This window comes from Tauraco erythrolophus, chromosome 6 (assembly GCF_009769465.1).
Source record: "Tauraco erythrolophus isolate bTauEry1 chromosome 6, bTauEry1.pri, whole genome shotgun sequence".
In the NCBI taxonomy this organism is placed as follows: domain Eukaryota; kingdom Metazoa; phylum Chordata; class Aves; order Musophagiformes; family Musophagidae; genus Tauraco; species Tauraco erythrolophus.
In genome coordinates, this window is record NC_141470.1 from 10486411 (window position 1) to 10504163 (window position 17753).

Here is a 17753-nt window from a genome sequence, read left to right on the forward strand (position 1 = left end):
CTTCAGATACTACACAAAATGTCCCATAAAAATAGTGCTTTTTTGCCAAAAAAGTTATATAATATATTATATATATAAATCAACTAAATCCGTGGCAAATGTGCAATGCAGACGCCTCCTCCATTTAAAGTGAGCATCAGCTCACTTTTTTCTTTTTTTTTCTTCCTTCCCCTTTCCTTTTTCTTCTCGCTTTCTCGCTTTCTCTCTCCTCTTCCTCTCTTTCTCATGTCATCAATGATTTCAAAAAGGTGCAAGTCGATTTGGAATCTTGTAATGAAGCACACACACAAAAATGCAGATGGGGGCTCCTCAGAACTTCTTCTCAGGTATGTTTTTCTTTTAAAGGTGCAAAAGAAAATTATAAAAATAAGAAAACCAAAACAAAAACGAAGAAAAAAGTGGGGTGGGAATGAGGCAAAAAAAAAAATATCCCTCAATATTTCTCCCCATTTTACTTTTTTTTTTCACTTTATTGTCAAGAAAGACACGGAATGGACTCTTCTTCTCGAGAAAAAAAAAAGATTTAAAAAAAATTTTAACTTCATATCCTTTTTCCCTCTTGCTCTTTCTTTTGTCTTCTGGCGTTGGCACGGGGGATGTCACGCAGCACCCGGCAGCAAAAAGTTCAAGTGCCGGGGGCGCAGGGGAATGAAACAGGCCTGGGAAACGAAACAACCCTCCCCCCCACCCCGAAAGGACGATGCTGCGGGAGCGGCACCGCTCGCCACCGCCGCCGCCATCCCCTCCTTGCTGTGTCAGTTGTTTGGTTGGGGCCGGAGGGGCGTGGGGTTATCCTGCCACCCCGCTCCTCAGCTCGGCAGCCCCGGGGATGGAGGGGCTCGGGGGCCGGGTCTCGTCAGTCCTCCCGCCCTCCCCCGGGAGATCAAAAATCGCGACAGCCGGTCAGGGTTCATTTCTGGGGGCCGGCCGTTTCGGGGGAGGCTCGCGCCGCCGGGGGCCTCTGGCTGGGCAGGGAGATGAGGGGACGGTGCAGCGCCTTGGCCTCTTCGGCCGCTTGCAGCCCCTCCGCCTGCCACCGGTACTGGCGAGCCCGCAGGATGCCAGGCACCTCCCGCTGCAGCCGTTGGGAGCTCTTCTTCTGCCACACATCATACTTGGAGTACTTGGCGTGCGAGGGCTTCTGGAAGCTCTCCTGCAAGGGGACGGGATAGCAACGTCAGCCTCACCGCGAGCCTGCCTGCCCTCCGGACGGGGGTTTCCCTCTCTGAGCTCCATCCATCCCATGGAAACATCGCTCCATCCCTGGAAACATTCAAGGCTGGGTTGGAAGGGGCTCTGAGCAACCTGATATAGTTGACGATGTCCCTGCTCATGACTGGGGGATTGGACTAGATGACCTTTTAAGGTCCCTTCCAACCTGAACCATACTATGATTCTACGCTCTAGCCCACCTCTGGTCCCTCACCTTATTAAGAGCTGACTTTCTGCAGGGTGTTTGGTACCATTTGCCAATGGTGGCCATCTCCAAAAGGCTCCGCAGAAGCAGCAGACCTTGCGGCTGGGGTTCGCCCTCTCCCACCCATGGCATCCTCATCTTTTCTCCTGCTATTTACTTGGGAGAAGGGCCGCTGTCCCGGCGCAGCCCCGTACCTTGCCGAGAGCCGGCAGCCCTGCCAGGGAGGTGGCGGAGAGGTCGCGCTCCGACTTGACGGACTTGGCGCAGTAGGTTTCCAGCAGAGCCAGGTCGCAGCTCCGAAAGCAGCATTCCTCCACGATCCCCCGGTTGATCCGCCGGTTATTTCGTCCCACCGGTCTACCTGCAATGGCAGAGATCCTGGTGTTAGCCACCAGTGCAGATCAGACCCTCTTCCCCGCTCCACGGCACTCATCCCCTTGCAGGTACCCCTCCACCGGAGACAGGAGGGTTCCACACACTTCAAAAACAGCAGCACTTCTCCCAAACAAGCCGACACACGCCCACAAACCAGCTGAGTTTCACATTAAGGTTTTCCCAGACAAACGCCGTTGATGTCAACAGGGCTCCCTGCGCGCGCGCGGCGCTAATTAAAGCCACTTTATACGGCAGTGATTTATTCCCCTCCTATACCTCCGGCACGGGCGGCCTTTTTGGGCGCAGCCAAAGCGAGGGAGCCCGAGGCCAGCCCAGCCGCCAGCACCGTGCCGATTACTGCGACCATCTCCGATGTTGATCCTGGCAAGCAAGTTTTATTAGAAAGAAGCAGCGCAGCACTGCGGCTGCCAACCTCCCTCCGTCGGGGCGACGCTCCGGCAGGTGAAGCAAACCAAGGCAGCTAAATTTTACCAGATGGGACAGCTCTGAGACAGCTGCAGAAAGAATACAGGCTCCCGCACCCGCCAAGAATAGCTATTAAGCTTAATCTTTTAATAAGGGTTCCTCTCCCGTTTCTGCCTGCAGAAGGATGCAAAAGCCCGTGGCCGGTGCAGCAACAACCGAGGGCATTTCGTGTCACTGCTTAATGACTGCCAAAGCGCTCCAGAGGAAATGCTTACATCAGTTTTCCTCGTTTTCCTCCCCCATCTTGAAATAAAAAAGATGGGCAAATTTGAATTTCTGATGGAAAAACAAATTTGCTTGGGAACTGCAACTTCCAAAACATAAACTCGCCTGAAACAAAAGGATTTTCGCCACGCTTTTGCAGGTGGCACGTTATGTGCTTGTACTGTTGCAGGGTTTGCAGCAGGGGCTCTGCACGCTGCCTTCAGCACCGCTTCCCAGCACAAGGTGCTCTGAGGGAGGAGAGCAGAGGCCAGCACCCACAAACAGGATCCAGGACCACAACCCGGCTGGGAGAATTTGGGCATGGGAAAAATTGAGAGCGAGTCGTGGAGGCGCGATGCCTAACTGTGTTCATTGTGCTGCACTCTGCCAAGCCCCCACCTCCCAGCTGGCCCATGGGAATGCACAAAATGGTCCACGTTGGCCCCATGCATGACCTGCGATCCCCCAGATAAAGCACGCATTCAAGTATTTGGCCCTGGTTAAGATTTAAGGGCCCTGACTTTCAAGGTGCTGACCAATTTCCTCAGTGGGTACACCATCTGGGTGCCCACCCAAAGCGCCTCGGGCGACAGTGCAATGCGTGGGAGTTTTTGTGCATGCAATGCAATCCCAAACGCGAAAAGTAGCCCCATACGTGCAATGCAAACATGCACGTGCAAGGTAGCCGCTCCTGTGCAATGCAGCCCTGCACGTGCAACGCAAACATGCATGTGCAAGGCAGCCTCTCCTGTGCAATGCAGCTCTGCATGTGCAATGCAAACATGCATGTACAATGCGAACGTGCCTGTGCAATGCAAACATGCATGTACAATGCGAACGTGCCTGTGCAATGCAAACATGCATGTGCATTGCAGCCCCTCCTGTGCAATGCAAACAAACAAACAAAAATTTGCACGCACAACGCAGCCCCGCGGGTGCAATGCTGGCACACAAAACCCCGCGACTGTACCTCCCCGAGGGCTCTGCAATAGCAAAGCCCCTGACAGCCCGGCACCCGCTCCCTCTTCCAATCAGCCCTGCCCCCGTAGGAGGGGAGGCCTCTGCTCCACGCCGGTGCATCACTGCCGCTGCGCTCGGAGGTCGCCAGAGCAAACGCGGCATCAGGGCGCAGGGCGATGGGGCAGCCAGCTCAGACCATGCCGCCCGCCTTTGGGAGTCATTCAAAACGCTCTGTTTTCCACATTCGTCCTCCCCTGCGCCACCACCCTCCTTTTCCTTTTCTTTTTCTCCAGAAAAATTTCAGGCATGACCTTTCGCCAGCCCCGCAGGAAGGTTAGAAGGATGATTCCCTCTTGGTAAAGGCTCAGCAAAGGGAGAACTGTTCGGAGTTTAATTTTTTCTCTATAAATGCTCGTGGCCAATAAGCACACTGGGTTAGGCCCTCCCCTCGAAGACAGGGGAGAGGAGCCAGCCTGGGGCCAGATGCATATGTTCTTCTATAGGTATGCGACACCTGGTGAGGTCCATGGGAGACCTGTGCTGCCACTGACATGCCGCACTGTGTATGGCCCCTGCTCAGCACATATCGACCCCAGCACCCAAACCCCCATGTGTTGCAGGTTGCCGAAGCCTTAGACTGCTCCAGAAAGGCACCCTGAGCACGGGCAGAAGGAGAGTTTGGAAGGAAAGGAGAAAAAATTCAAGTCACCCCCTCTCGCTCGCACATCCCCGGAGGGCTGCGTTCACACTCCCGCTGAACAGAAGGTTGCAGGAGTGACGACACGCACGGTTCGGGAAGAAGCTGAGGCTTCGAAAGGTTACACGTCTGCTCTCGAAAACAGAAGCTGCCCGCTCGCAGTGTTTGTTTGCAAAGAAGAAGGGGGGGAAAGAAACAAGCAGCAAAGCGGGACCATTTTCACCGCCTTGCAATCCAGGGCGCTTTCCGGCACGGCAGCGCGGGGTGAAGTCACGGCAGCGCGGCGTGAGGTCATGGCAGCGTGTGCCACCAACAGCTCTGCTTTTGCCAACGCTCAGGTGTGGCATTGCCCGGGCGAGCTGCTGGCAGGGACCGCGGCGGCGGCACGGTCCCTTCCTCCCCACTCGCTGCCCCTGCCCGGTTGGCGGGCACAGGCGCAGCCCCTGGCCCCAGCGCTGCCCCTCCTCTCTTGCACCAAGCTGCCGTGTGCCACTCCCCTTGCCGGCTCCGCTGCGACTGTCCGGCAGAGCGCGTTTCCCATTATGTAATTGTCCGTGTGCATCTCGCCAAACGCCAATAACCATCCTCTGCGGGAGAGTTACTTTAGGAAAAAAATTGGTAAACTTAACGAACAGGGATTTAGTCCCAGAAAGTACCTGGAGACGACAGCGCAGGGAAGAGATGCCGGGACATTCCAGGTTAACAGCGATACTGCTGCTGGCCCGAATTGGGAAAAGCATTTGTTCCGTAACACGATTTCTGCACGGACTAAAGGTTGGATTTCCTGGCTTTTGCCCATGGGTGGCATCTTGCTTTACCGCCACTGCCAAACCCAGGGAGGGTTTCACTGCTCCGTCCCTTGCCCACAGGGAAGAGCTGTGCGGGCAGCGGGCTGCAGCACCGCCGGGGCGCGCGAGCCACTTCCCATTGCGGCGACAACCGCCTCCTCCCACGGAAACGCGCTTCCTCTCGGCCTTCAATGAACAGCTATGCTGTCTTCTTCCCCAAATTATGCTCCACCAAAACCTCCCACAGCTCTGCTGACGGGCTGAGCACAGCAGTGCAAAGCCCGGTGATGCAAAGCCTGGCAGTGCAAAGCCTGGCAATGACATCCCTCCGGCTGCCCGGGGTTATTCCCATCCGTCAGCGGGCTATCCTGACAGGGAGAGCTGGGCACCCCAGCGATGGTGCAAAGCCAAACCTGCTCCCGGAAGAAGCTGGAGGCCGCGTACCTGCCACGAGGGGACAGGGGAGTCCCTTCCCTGGCATCCCCACCCGGCTGCTCCGGGCTCCCCACCCTCAGCAGGGCCGGACGGATGCAGCGGGGAGGGGTGCGCGGTGCCAGTGCCACCCTGGCCGGGTCCCCTCTCCTCCGGTCAATCAGGCGGCAAGCCGAGTGGAAGGGGACTTTGGGTGTAAACAGTCCCCGCGCCCCTGTCGCAGGAATGTCAGGAGCAACAAGGGGGCCTTTGTGCTGCGCCGGGCCCCGTCCCAGTGCCCCCGGCCTGGCCCTCCCCCACCCCGGCACCGCGCTTTCCCCCCTGCTTTTTCCTAGTATTATTCGGAGGAGCGGCGGGCGTGCAAGAATGTGCCCCGTCAGCACAAGCGGCTGCAAAGAGCTAAATTCTTATCAGCTGTTGGAAAGGAGGAAACAGGAGCTGTTGTTTACAGAGAAGTCGGACGCCTCTCCCCCTCCAGCCCCTTCTGCCCTCCCTGCCAGCATGGCATGGCAGCAGCTTCGCGGCCAGGGCTTCCTCTCGAACCTGTCCCGCTTCTTTCACTCGGGGCTGCGCTCAGCATCCCTCCATGAGCTGGGCCGCTGTCCCCACAGTGGGCACCGGGGAGCAGTGACTGAGGGTCCCAACCCTGCCACAGAGCCGTGGCGGGATGCCACCACCTCGACGGAACCTGCAGGCCAGCCCCAAAAGCCTTAAAAGTCATGGAGGGGAGGATTCGTGGCAGAGACGGAGAGCAAAGCACGCACAGCTCCAGCTGCGGCTTGCCTAAGCACCCTCTGGACGCGGCACGGGGCTGGTGTGGTGCGTATCGCCATGCCCACCCTGCATCCCCAACCCCAACACTGCCAGCTCCCACCCCTGTTGGTGTAGCTCTTTTGCAGCCCCAGCTCTCAGAGGCAGCTCCAACATCCCCAGCCCCAAGCACCTGCCAGCCACGATGCCTCCAAGGGCAACTGGGGGCTGGGACTCGCTCCCCACACCTGCGGACAGATGGGCATCCCGGTTATCAGAGGCTGTACTCTCCCAGGTCTAGGTTGCATATTTCCTTGTTGCCGGATGCCGGGGGCATGAAACATTGTCGGCACGCTGTATCCGCTTGCCCGGGTGCGAAGAGCGCTGTATTTCAGAGCTAGCTTTGCTAGCTAAGTGCTCCCTTGTAAGAACGCAGAGCATCGTTTAAGTACTTAAATCGCCGCTGCATCAGAAAACCGATAACGGATTTTCCTACCATTTCTGTTTTTTCCAAGATTACCAGCCGGATGCTTGCAACAAGCCCCATCCAGCAAGTGAGACCAGCCTGAAACTGTGGGATAAGGCTGCCCAAGTCACTCACGTCCCCTACAAACGACCGCCTTAGTGCAGGCTGCTCATCAGGTCGCACGTCCCACGCTGAGAAGTGCTCATGACAAACCCAGGCCCCATTTTAAGACGTAAACCTATGATTGTGCAACGTAACCGTGCCCTATTGAGCCTATATGGAGACAACAGTGGGTCCATAAGGGTTTAGGAGTGAAGATGAATACGGTCAGGAGAATTATCACTTTATGAGGCCAACTGACGGAGGTAGAGGGAAAAAACGAGGTGAGCTGGGGATGTCCAAATCCTTCATCAAGTAGAGCCACTGCCCAAACTTCTCCAGCCCTGCATGGCACAGGCTGTCAGATGCTGAATGGGTTAAAATATGGGACTGAGGGGACTTCACCTCTTCCTCTGGCACCTGGTTTCTCCAGCAGTATTCAAAAAGAAGAGGGGATGAGAGAGGACAAAACAAAAAAGCGAGAATCCCCTTGCAAGCACCAGGCTGGCCACTTGGCACCAAGTGACTCATCTGCCTTCAAAAGTGTTTTTATTTTGGCCTGGGCGGCTGGGTTATTTGAGGTGAAAGGAGGTCACTTTGTCCATAAAACAAAAGCCCCATTCCCTTTCATCCCCAGAGAGAGGGAGGAGGGAAGAGAAACCATGGGAGGCAGACGGATGCTCCTCTATATATAGAGGGAGAGGAAGAGGTGTGAGAGCGGGAACGGAGCTTGCTTCCTCGCCGCGCCGGTCAGGCCAGCCCCAGACCCGCCGTCCCAGCCAAGCTCCGGCACAGGGCTCCTTGGCAGAGGAAAGGTGGAAGGGGAGATGAGAAGAGGAAGGGTAGCTGACACGCAAACCCTCGCTGCTCGGCTCAGTGAGAGGAAAGATGTGCGCCCAGGGCATCCCCAAAATCACCGCCTGCCCACAACAGCCGGGGGGCCGTGAAAACATCCCACTGCTCAGTTGGGACGGGGCAGGGCCGTCACCCCCGGCGAGCTGCAAAGCCACCTGCAGCTCAGTCGCTTGCCCAAAGTGACACAGCCGAACCCTGGCTGCTGCTGGATGTCGGATCCCTGTGCATCACCCTGCCCAACCTCATCAGGCAGCGTCAGCCAAGTCTGGCTGAGCGTCCAGGATGGAAAGGGACATCCAGGCTGGGAACGAACATCCAGGCTGGGAAGGGACATTCAGGGTCACCTCCTAACTTTGCAGTGCCCCATTCCCTGCACGGGCAGACTGGAGCCTAGCTCTTGACTCCACTACTCCAAAAAACACCCTGTTACTTGAAAGTGACTTTTTAATTCCTTTTCCCGGGGCAGAGGCAAGACTGTCAAATGCATGGCACTGCATGCAGCTGGTATGTCCATCCTCTTCCTCCCTGTTTGGCTTTGCATCTTTCCTGTAGTCAGTCGCTCAGTGGGCAGCACGACACAGGGTCTTCCCTCTCCCAAGCAGAGCAGGAGACTGAAACACCAGGACAAGGCATCACACTCAAGGCACCTTCGCCCATAGATTACTGAACATCCATCCATCCCTACTGGTTTATTCCTCCTCCTCCCTGTTTACCAGCTAATCCGTTGTCCAGCTCGTGCCAATGGCCCAAACCCCAAAGCATCCCAGTGGAAAGCTCCAGGCAAATGTCCCGAAGCCACCTGCACTCTGCAGACAACAGCAACACTGCATTTTTTTCACCCTAGCTGCGCTGCAAAAGACATCACTCTTCAGCAACAGGTTCACCAGCAGCGAGCCAGGAGACCACCAAGTGTGTTTCGGGAGCAGCCTAGAAGCTGCTGCTATACCTGAGCAAAGCCTGCCCAGAAAGGGGGAGCGCTCGGCTCCCTGTCTGCGCTCAGGATGCAGCACCGAGGCAGCGAGGTTTAAAAACAAGCCAGGGCCCAAGCTCAGCAGAGAGCTGGCTGCAGACATCCTCATTATTTTAATGACTTGCCTGCACCGCTGGTGAGCCAATCGCCTATGGCTCCCCAGAGACATTCCACCTTCCCGAGCATCGAATGCAGGACCCAATTTCCCCATGGGACTAGACAGAGCCTGAAACCGGCGCAAGGTGGGTACGTCTCACCCTGAGCACACCCCTTTCCATGCTCCTCTCCTGGCCTTCTGCCATCTACAAGTCTACGAGGTGATCACAAAAAGCACCAGGCTGGGAAACCCCTCCTCTTTTCCCTCCCAGCCCAGCTCCACCGAAGCAATGGGGTGGGGGCAGCATCCTGCCTGCTGTCGGTGGCCGCCTGGCACTTACTGAAGTAGAAGCCCCTGTCCCCGCAGACGAACTGCAGTGTGTCTACCAGCTCCCCGCCGCAGAGGGTCTCCGCCGTGCCGTACGCTGCGGCCGAATCCAGCGCGTAGGCCAGGAACGCCAGCAGCAGCAGCAGCATCCGCCTCGCCGCGCACATCCTCTGCACCTGGGGACAGAGGCACAGCGTTAGCACAGCGCAAGAGACCCCTCTCTGCCACCTCCCCCAAGCAATGTCCCCCCACCACCACCCCAGCACGCCTGGGGTTTGACGCTCGGACACGCCGGGATGCTGCAGGGAAGGACGGGTGGTGCGGAGCCGGCTGCCGGTGCGAGGCTGGCTCCCGCACCCACCCCGCCGGTCAGCCGCTCTGGCCAGACAAGGTTTGCATTGAAGCAGTTTTTCCATTGGAAAATCCCACTTCAGCCTAACTCTGAAAGGCTTTTATTCCCCCTGCTCTTTCAACAGTGTCTTTTTTTTTTTTCCCCTGCTTTTACATGGAAAATCATTCCAATGATTATCGGGAAGTATTTTTTTTTTTTCTCCAGTTCCGATGACAGGTTTTCCTACCCTACCTGAACGCATGTTCGCCCACAGCAGAGACAAATGACGTTTCAGCCTGTCCTAGAGCTGCTTTTGAGGAAAGCTGGGTTTTGCCACGGAGCAGCAGCCTTCAGCCCAGGTGTGCGAGAGACCCGCACGGCCGAGGCTCGGGCAATCGAGGGGCTGATTGCACAAGGCATGTTTGCTGACAAGAGCCGGGATCGAGAAGATATCCCTCAGGAGCAGAGCATTCCCACAAGAAACGCGCCTCAGGCATCACCAAAGGAGGGTATCAGCCGGCACAGAGCATTAAAAAAGAAACTCCCTGGGTATTTGCTAACTAACCCAAAGATTTCCCCTGACTCGGCTCCAGCAAACAGCTTTACCTCCGTGGCAGCTTCTGCAGGTGTAAAGTGAGGGTGCTATTGCCTCACTGGATGATGCAAAAGCCACGGACGGTTCGAGTCCCTCAGTGATGAGTATCACTGTACATATCACCACCAAAAAATGATGGTGGCCACACAGGTCAGCTCAAAACAATGAGAAGCAGCGCGGCAAAACAGCAGCCGGCGTGGGGCGACGCTACAGCTCGAGCGGAGCATCCCCTCTGCCCACTAACGCTCAGCCGAGATGCTGGGTTTCACATCCAGCCTCCATCACCATAGCATCTGAGCAACTCGAGAATAATATCAGTTAATGAATATTACCTCACCCCCCCGGGATGCTCGGAGATGGAGCCGAAGCCCAGGATAGATTAAATGACTCGCCCAAGGTCACGGGGGAAGTCTGCAGCGCAGCCAGGAAATTAGCCCAGCTCCCCCAGGACCCTGCTACGGTCCTGCCTGCAATAAAGCCACCCTTGCTACCCATTTTTTACTAGCATGTAGCTCAAATCATCGCTGCTAGAAACGCACCGTGCTCACAAGTCGTGAGCAATCCTGAGCAGTGGGAGGACAGGGATCAGCAGCAAGAAAAGCCAAAACAGAGGCTGGAAGGTCTGGGTGGGCTGAGGGGGGCATCCCCCCTTGCACAAGCTTCAATGCCCGATGTGTTGCTAAGCCTGTGCTGGCGGAGACCAGCAAGGCTGGCAAAACCTCTCCCAGGCTCTGGACAAGAACAGCAGCAGTTCTGGGAACAAACTGGGCTCAAACAAGCAAGTGAAGGGACCAGGGCTGACTTTTCCAGTAGCACCAGTCCCTGTGGCCCACCTGGAGGGCTTTGGTCTGTATCACACCAGGAGCAGAGGGATGGCACTCAAGCAGTGCAGGTGATGCCACGGTCATGTTGGGGAGGCCCAGCCAGGACCTGTTGGCCCTTTGATAAAAAAAATCAAGGTGAAAAGGTGTCGATGGGAAAACACTGCAGCTTGGCATCACCTGCACTGCTTGAGTCACACCCCTGGCACAGCAGCATCAGCAGCCAGATCTCCAACTGACAAGACAGCAATGATCCTGCCCCCTTTACTGTTTTGTTTTTTTTCCAATTTTCCTCTTTTTTTTACATGCAGCTGGTGTCCTTGGGGTGCAGGTAGCGCCAGCAGCTCATTGCCAGGGCAGCAGATGCATGCCAGCCAGTGCCACGGCTGAAGCTGCTGAGATGGGACTTCAGGACACCCAAATAATTCCCCGTTCCCGATGAGGCTCACGCTGGCTGCAAGTGCCATGGCTAATGAGCAGGCTGTGCACTGGCCTCCCCCAAGCCAGAGCTGATCCCCTAGAAGGGGCTTCCTCAGTGGCATGGGTGACAAATGCAGCTTTTCCTCTGCATTCTGTCTAAGGAAAGGGTTGAGATGCTCTGAAGCAAGGAGAGAGTGAGGTTTTGTCGGCAGGGCGATATCTGATGCTGGGGAGACCTGATACCTTCTGTGGAAAAAAATTGTGCTCCTCAGAAAATACCCACCCCTGCGCAACCCGCACCGCAAGCACGAGGCAGCCCCTGGCTGCCCTCCCTGCCTCCACTGTGAGCTCTTGTTGGGTGCTCACACACCCCATAATTCCAGCCAGGAAGCCCCCCTGAAGCCGCGAGGACAGGGACTGCCCCAGTGCCGTCATCCAGGGCTAACGTGGAGGTGCGCGATATGATGAAGTCCCGCTTTGCTCATGCATTGACCACCAGCCCTTTCCACCGCTGTCACCTTGGCGTCTCCCTTCTCCCTCCAGCAGCTGTGTAATGAGAAACTGGGCAGCAAAGCAAAAAGCATCTTTATTTACTACCCGGTGCAGCAGTTTCTCTCCAGCTTGATGGAGCCGCAACTCAACCCAACCCTGTAAGCCCTTCCATCTCACTTTGGCCCTACTGACCCTGCAGAGTAAAAGCCCCCAGGCTTCACCCAAAGGCTAGACAGGCTCCTGGGGTGCCATCACCGATGCAGTGCATCCCAATGACCTTTCATAGAATCATAGAATCATAGAATCACAGAATGGTTTAGGTTGGAAGGGACCTCAAAGATCATCTCGTTCCAACCCCCCTGCCATGGGCAGGGACACCTTCCCCTAGATCAGGCTGCTCAAAACCTCATCCAACCTGGCCTTGAACTCTTCCAGGGATGGGGCATCCACAACTTCTCCGGGCAACCTGTTCCAGTGCCTCACCACCCTCAGAGTGAAAAATTTCTTCCTTATACCTAATCTAAATCCACCCTCTTTCAGTCTAAATCCATTGCCCCTTGTCTTACCACTATATACCCTTGTAAAAAGTCCCTCTCCAGCTTTTCTTACTTTCGATCAATCCTTCCCTTCCACTCCTCCTTAGCAGGACTGAGCAGCACCCATGCAGAAGAGCTCACACTTGCCCCACCACAGCTGCTGGAGCAGGCGCTGCTCCCCAAAACAGGGTGGCAGAACATATCCACAGCCCACAACCCAGTGCAAGCACCACACCAGCTGCCCAGGTTGCACATGGCTTCAGTTGTCATGGCCAAATCCAGCTCAGCATCCTGAGCTGATGCCCTATGAACCCCTCTGAGCCTTCAATCTCCACTGGAGACACAGGACAGCACTGCTTTTGGTTTCTATTCCAAGTGTTAGGACAGGGACAGAATCCTCAGCTGTGGGACAGGAGCAAATTCACACCGACGGCTGGAAAACCCTTCATTTTTTATTAGAAAGCCTCTCTCACGCGAGAGGTAACAGAAATAAGGCAGTGATGGGTAAGAGGAGCGCTCTCCTAAAGGACACAGTCCTCCATCCACCAGGAGAGAGGCTACACCCAAGAAAGGTTCATTCTCACCAAAGCGGGTTGAATCAGCGATGCTGGCTGCCATTTCCCCGCCACGTACCCACAGAGAGCTCAAATGCTTCAGGACGTGGCTCTAACCAGGGGCTGCGAGTGCGAGACATGCCGGGTGCCCAAGAACCTGAGTGCTGAATTCCTCCTAACAAGGGCTCGGACCCCACGCGGTGTGCCAGGGGGTGATGCAAGAGGAACTTCTTGGTTGCACAAGTGCCCTGTACCACCCTGGGAATCGCACCTCAGAGCAGCCTTCTCGCTGCGGGAGGGGCTCAGACAAGCCATCAGAGCACGACGCTGACTTCTCCACGCCTGGAGAGGGTCTGCTTTGCTCTCTATCCTTTATGTCCCTCTCCTGCCTTCCTCCGCATCCCCAGATCCCTGCGCAAAGCCAGGCTGCTGCTGGAACCAGCTCAGCTGCGAGCCGCCGCACGCGGGATGCTCCTGGCTGCCTTGAGACTTGTGCGTATTCCCCCCTCACAGCACAGGCTGCTGCACCCGTGGCTGGGGACCCAAAAAAAACCTCTCAGCAGCCCCCAGTCAGCGAGGACACGTCAACAGAGAGGGTCCTCTCGAGGTGGCTGCGATGTGCTGGGAGCAAGCCCAGGGGCAGGTCTGCAGTGGAGCCACCCTCCCGCCCGAGGTCATTAAAGGATTTTTTCAGGATTTGCTGCAGAATCAATTGGATCGACGATTTCTGTCCAGCTGCTGGGGAGTCGGGGGCCAAGAGGCCATAATGTGCTACAGGGCCCTGTAGTCAAATCTCGGAGGACAGCTCCGGCATCCCTTGCATCCAGGCTCGAGCTGAGCCAACCAAACCACGGTGCCTCTCTTGGGCAACAAACATCTCCCCAAAAACGGAGACTAAACCTCCAGTCTGACCTAATTCCTTCTTCAGTCTGGCCTTCATTACAATTTAATATGAACAGAACAACGTAGGAGGGAATTGACAGATGGCCCAGTCTGCAAAATTTGGATTTGGACAGCAAAAAGTAAAAAAAAAAAAAAATCTCACTTCTTAGTGGAGCAGCGCAACGTCAAAAAGCACGGCAAAAAATCATCAGCCCAAACCCAGCGGTGTGTGCAGGAGGGGAAAACCCCAGTTCGCACATCCCAGTCTCCATCACCCTCCACCCCTCCAAAAAAACAAGTGGGCAGGCTGATGTTCCACTGCTCCGACAACTGCCTGAGGGATGCTGAGTGTCTCCCGGAGGGCAGCCCCAGGGGAGCGGGGCGCTGACCCGGTTCTGAGCACGGCTCTCCTGAAGGGGCCAACCTGGCACACGCCAGGCGAGCACTGCCACTGCCCAGGGGCGACCTCACACAGGGCACCGGGCCACAACACCTCGAGATGCCAAGTGGCAATGGGCTAGCGGAGACTGGTGGGGAGAGGCAGGTGTCTTGGCAGCCGAAAACCGCCCTGGGGCGGCATCTTGGCCAGAGGCACTGGGACAAGGTGCCCAGTGGTACCCAAAGGGAGAGGAGCCACCGCGTGCTGTGCTGCAGAAGAGCCTCCGTTTTCATCGGAAAAAGAAAAGGATGAGATTCCCAACCCACAGCTTGGAACAAGCAAGCTTCAAACCACAAAACTTTTGACCATGGAGCTGTCAGGCAAATAAAACCCACCCAGGACCAGGGGCTTTGCTGTTTAGCTCAGGCTTGAAAAAAATAAAACACTCCTGATTCTTGGCACCTGGCTCGCATGACATTTATATGGCTGAGGTTGGCAATGCTGCTGCTATTTTTAGCCCTCACTTTTTTGTCTTCACTGCTCATCCCCATCAGCAGCCCACTCCGCCCCGTGCCGGGGGTCACCTTTCCTCCTCCCATCCTGCGAGCAGGGAGAGATGCCTGCCTGCTCTGCCTGCCCTGCCTGCGGGACAGGGACAGGGGCCAGGACAGGGGCCAGGGCAGGTAGGGGAGCACTCCCTGCACCCCGCATCTATCGGTGCTGCAGCAAGGGCTACCGTAGCTGCGGAAAAATCAAGCTGAAAAAGGTGAATGGGGTATTCAGTACCATTTACTCACCCCGCTGGGGAGTAAGAATGTATTGCACAAATTTTGGTATGCGGCCCAGAAGCATTTGATTTATTGCATAAAAAAAGGAAGTGCAATCTTGCTTAACTCTTCTAAAGACAGCTGGCAGGACCCAGGGAAGGGATTTAAGTCCATTTTAGTAGCCTCACTTAACTCCTTTCTTTATTGTTCCTCTCTCCTTTCTGCATTCCTGTCCAAAACCTGGAGTATATCAGGGAAAGTTAACAGCAAGTTAAGCTGTTAAATCAGAAATTGTGGTGACTGGAGTCTACTGGCAAGTGATATTCCCACAACACATTGAACTTGCTTTATGTCTTGGCAGAGCAGCTTTAACCCTTTCAGAGCCAGGCTGCAACACCAAGGTGGATTTCTTCCCCTGGTGCCCCCCACCTCTCCTGACCCTTCACACAACTGTGTCGAGAGACGCCGGCATCTCTTTGCCCTGTTGAGAGATGCAGCAGCTTCTAAAAGGAAAGACAACCCAAAGAAGGATCGGAGAGGTCAGTCCCAGGACGCGAGCTGGGAGAGGGTGGGCTGCTTACAGTGCTCGTATGCGCTGCTGGAAACACACCAGCTCCTCAGTCCCTCTAAAAATAAGACCTCACCTGCTGTGTTTGCTTTCTTTAAAAAAAAGAAAAGTACAGAAACGCTTCTCTCTGGTGCTCCACAAGGCAAGCTGGGCTCGCTCTGAAGCCTATAGGAATCAAGGGGAAGACACGCACTGACACCTCCGGGTTGCCTGGTCAAAGCAGCAGCCCTCCAGCCAGGCTGCAAAAAGGATCACCTGTCAGGAAAAGCACTGGGACACACACACAGACACATTTTGGCTCTCAAATTTCATGTGGCGGTGGGAGGGGACCCGTGGTGTCAAATCTTTTATCCCTTAATGAATTTTCACAGGAGCCGGGATAGCCCCTTTGAAAGGCTGAGTGAACTTGTGTGGGTGTCAACAACATGGAGCAAGATTTACAGCTCTGACCCATTCACCCCCACCAAAATTGTCAAGTTGGGTCCAAAACAGCTCAGTGAAGCTCAAATCAGAAATGTCAGTCAGTTTTATTCCTCCAGATGTCCTTAGCACAAAGTCACCCTCACAAAACCCCATGACCCAGGCTCCTCAACTGCGCTCTAAATCAAGGCAAGAGGAGGAATAAAAAACCCCAACACGCTGAACCCTGTGAAGTAAAAGGAAAACACACAGACGTGTGCGCAACTTGACAACAAATAAACCCGAAGAAAACCAGGCCTTGGCCTCCCAAGCACATCCCGGCTTTTGGACGAAAGCTACAGACTTCATATGGGAAGCCTCGACTCGAGGGTTGAAAGCAGCGGTTCTCCCAAGGTGTCTATTTAAAACCACCCACACAAACCTTGTTTTTACGCTTGATTGCTCCACGCCGCCTGAGCGAGACCTGGCGTATCAGAAACCCTGCTAAAGTACCACTGGCTCCAGGCAAGGCAGCCACATCTGCTGGTACAGTTATGCTAAATCCGAGTTTCCTCATGTGCCCCAATTCCCTACTGCTCAACAGAGTGCTAAAACCTTTCCAAGTTGCGCTCTTAAAACAATTACTGTAGGGAAAAGCAATCGGGAAGGAAGAAGAAGCAGAAATTAAAAAAAAAAAAAGAAAAAAAATCACACAAAGTCGAAGGCTGCATGCCAACCATTAACTCTCACTCCATTTTGGCTCCGCTTTCTTGTTTTTCCTCTCTGTATTTTTATCCCTCCGAGACCGAACACGCCGCAGTGTTTTGCAGAAGAGAGTTTAACAATCTCCCCGCTCTCCCGAGCCGCGGAACTGCCCGTCCCTTCCCCGCGCCGCGCCGCTACGAGCGTCTCCCCGCTCCCAAAACAACCCCGCGGGCGGAGGAAGCGCCGCGGGCAGCCAGGGGCCGCGCAACCCTGCGTGACCTCGCATAGCCCCGGCCCCGCCGCCGGCCCGGCCCGGCCCCCGCCCGGCCCCTCCGCGCTGCCCGCACACGCGCGCCGCCGCCACCGGCCCCGCGCGCCCCTCCGCGGCTCCCCGCGCCGCGCGGGGCCGCCTCCGCGCCGCGCCGCCGCTCGGGCGCGCAAAGGGCGCGCAAACCGCGCGCAAGCGGTCCCGCTGCCGGCAGCCGCCTCCCGGCCAAGGTGCGAGGGGGGGCGGCGGGCGCAGGCAGCCGGCGGGCCGCCCCCGCCGTCGGGAAGCGGCGCGCCCCCCGGGGATACCCCGCGCACCCCACCGCAGCGGGCCGGCCCGCGGCTGCGCTGGCTCTCGGGGTCCCTCTAGTGACAGGCGTGGGGCCGGCAGGCAGCGGGGCCGGCGCGGCAGGGCACGGCGCGGCTCGGCATGGCACGGCGCGGCACGGCTCGGCATGGCACGGCTCGGCACGGCACGGCGCGGCGCGGCGCGGCATGGCATAGCACGGCATGGCTCTGCCCGGCGTGGCACGGCACGGCCCGGGGGAGCCCTCCTGCCTCTGCCCGCGGAGACTCAGCGCGGAGCGGCGCTTACCTTGGCGCTGCCGCTGCTACTCTCAACTTCTTGCGGCGGCGGCGGCGGGCCGGGGAGGAAGGCAGGCTGCCGGCAGCGCTCATCCGTGTGTGCCCCGGCGCTTGACATGCTGCTCCCCTGCCCTGGCAGCGATCGCGGCTTTGGCTCGCTTTCCCCGCGCCCTGGCTCGCTCTCCTCGCCTTGCCTTTTTGGTATGTCAAGTCCCTGCTTGATTTTGTCTGAAGGATGTTATTTTGTAACGATCAGGTATTTCGTTATTCTAGAGAGCGAGCGAGCGCTTTCCTTCTCTTTCTCTTTTTTTTCCTTGGTTTTTTCTTTTCCTTTTTTTTTCCTGTTTTTCTTCCCCCTTTTTCTTTTTTTTTTTTTTTTTCCTCCCCTTCTCCTTCTCTCCTCCTGCTTTGGCTGCCCCTTGGGTGGCTCTCACTTTTTGTGTTTACTGACTGCGTCCCCCTGGTCGGGGCGGAGGGGCCGGCTGCCTGACTGCCCGCTGCTCCCGGCTGGCTGCCCCACGAGCGAGGA

The 17753-nt window shown here is 56.4% G+C and overlaps 1 protein-coding gene across 1 annotated transcript; it reads right to left on the reverse strand.

The window, feature by feature from the left end:
- Positions 1-910: 910 nt before the first annotated feature.
- On the reverse strand, positions 911-17342 carry IGF2 (insulin like growth factor 2). Its single transcript, XM_086613494.1, has 4 exons — positions 17235-17342; positions 8937-9099; positions 1612-1778; positions 911-1153 (listed from the first exon to the last, which is right to left on the reverse strand). Exons 1-4 carry the CDS (start codon positions 17340-17342, stop codon positions 911-913), a joined length of 681 nt encoding a protein of 226 aa, XP_086469620.1.
- Positions 17343-17753: the final 411 nt, after the last annotated feature.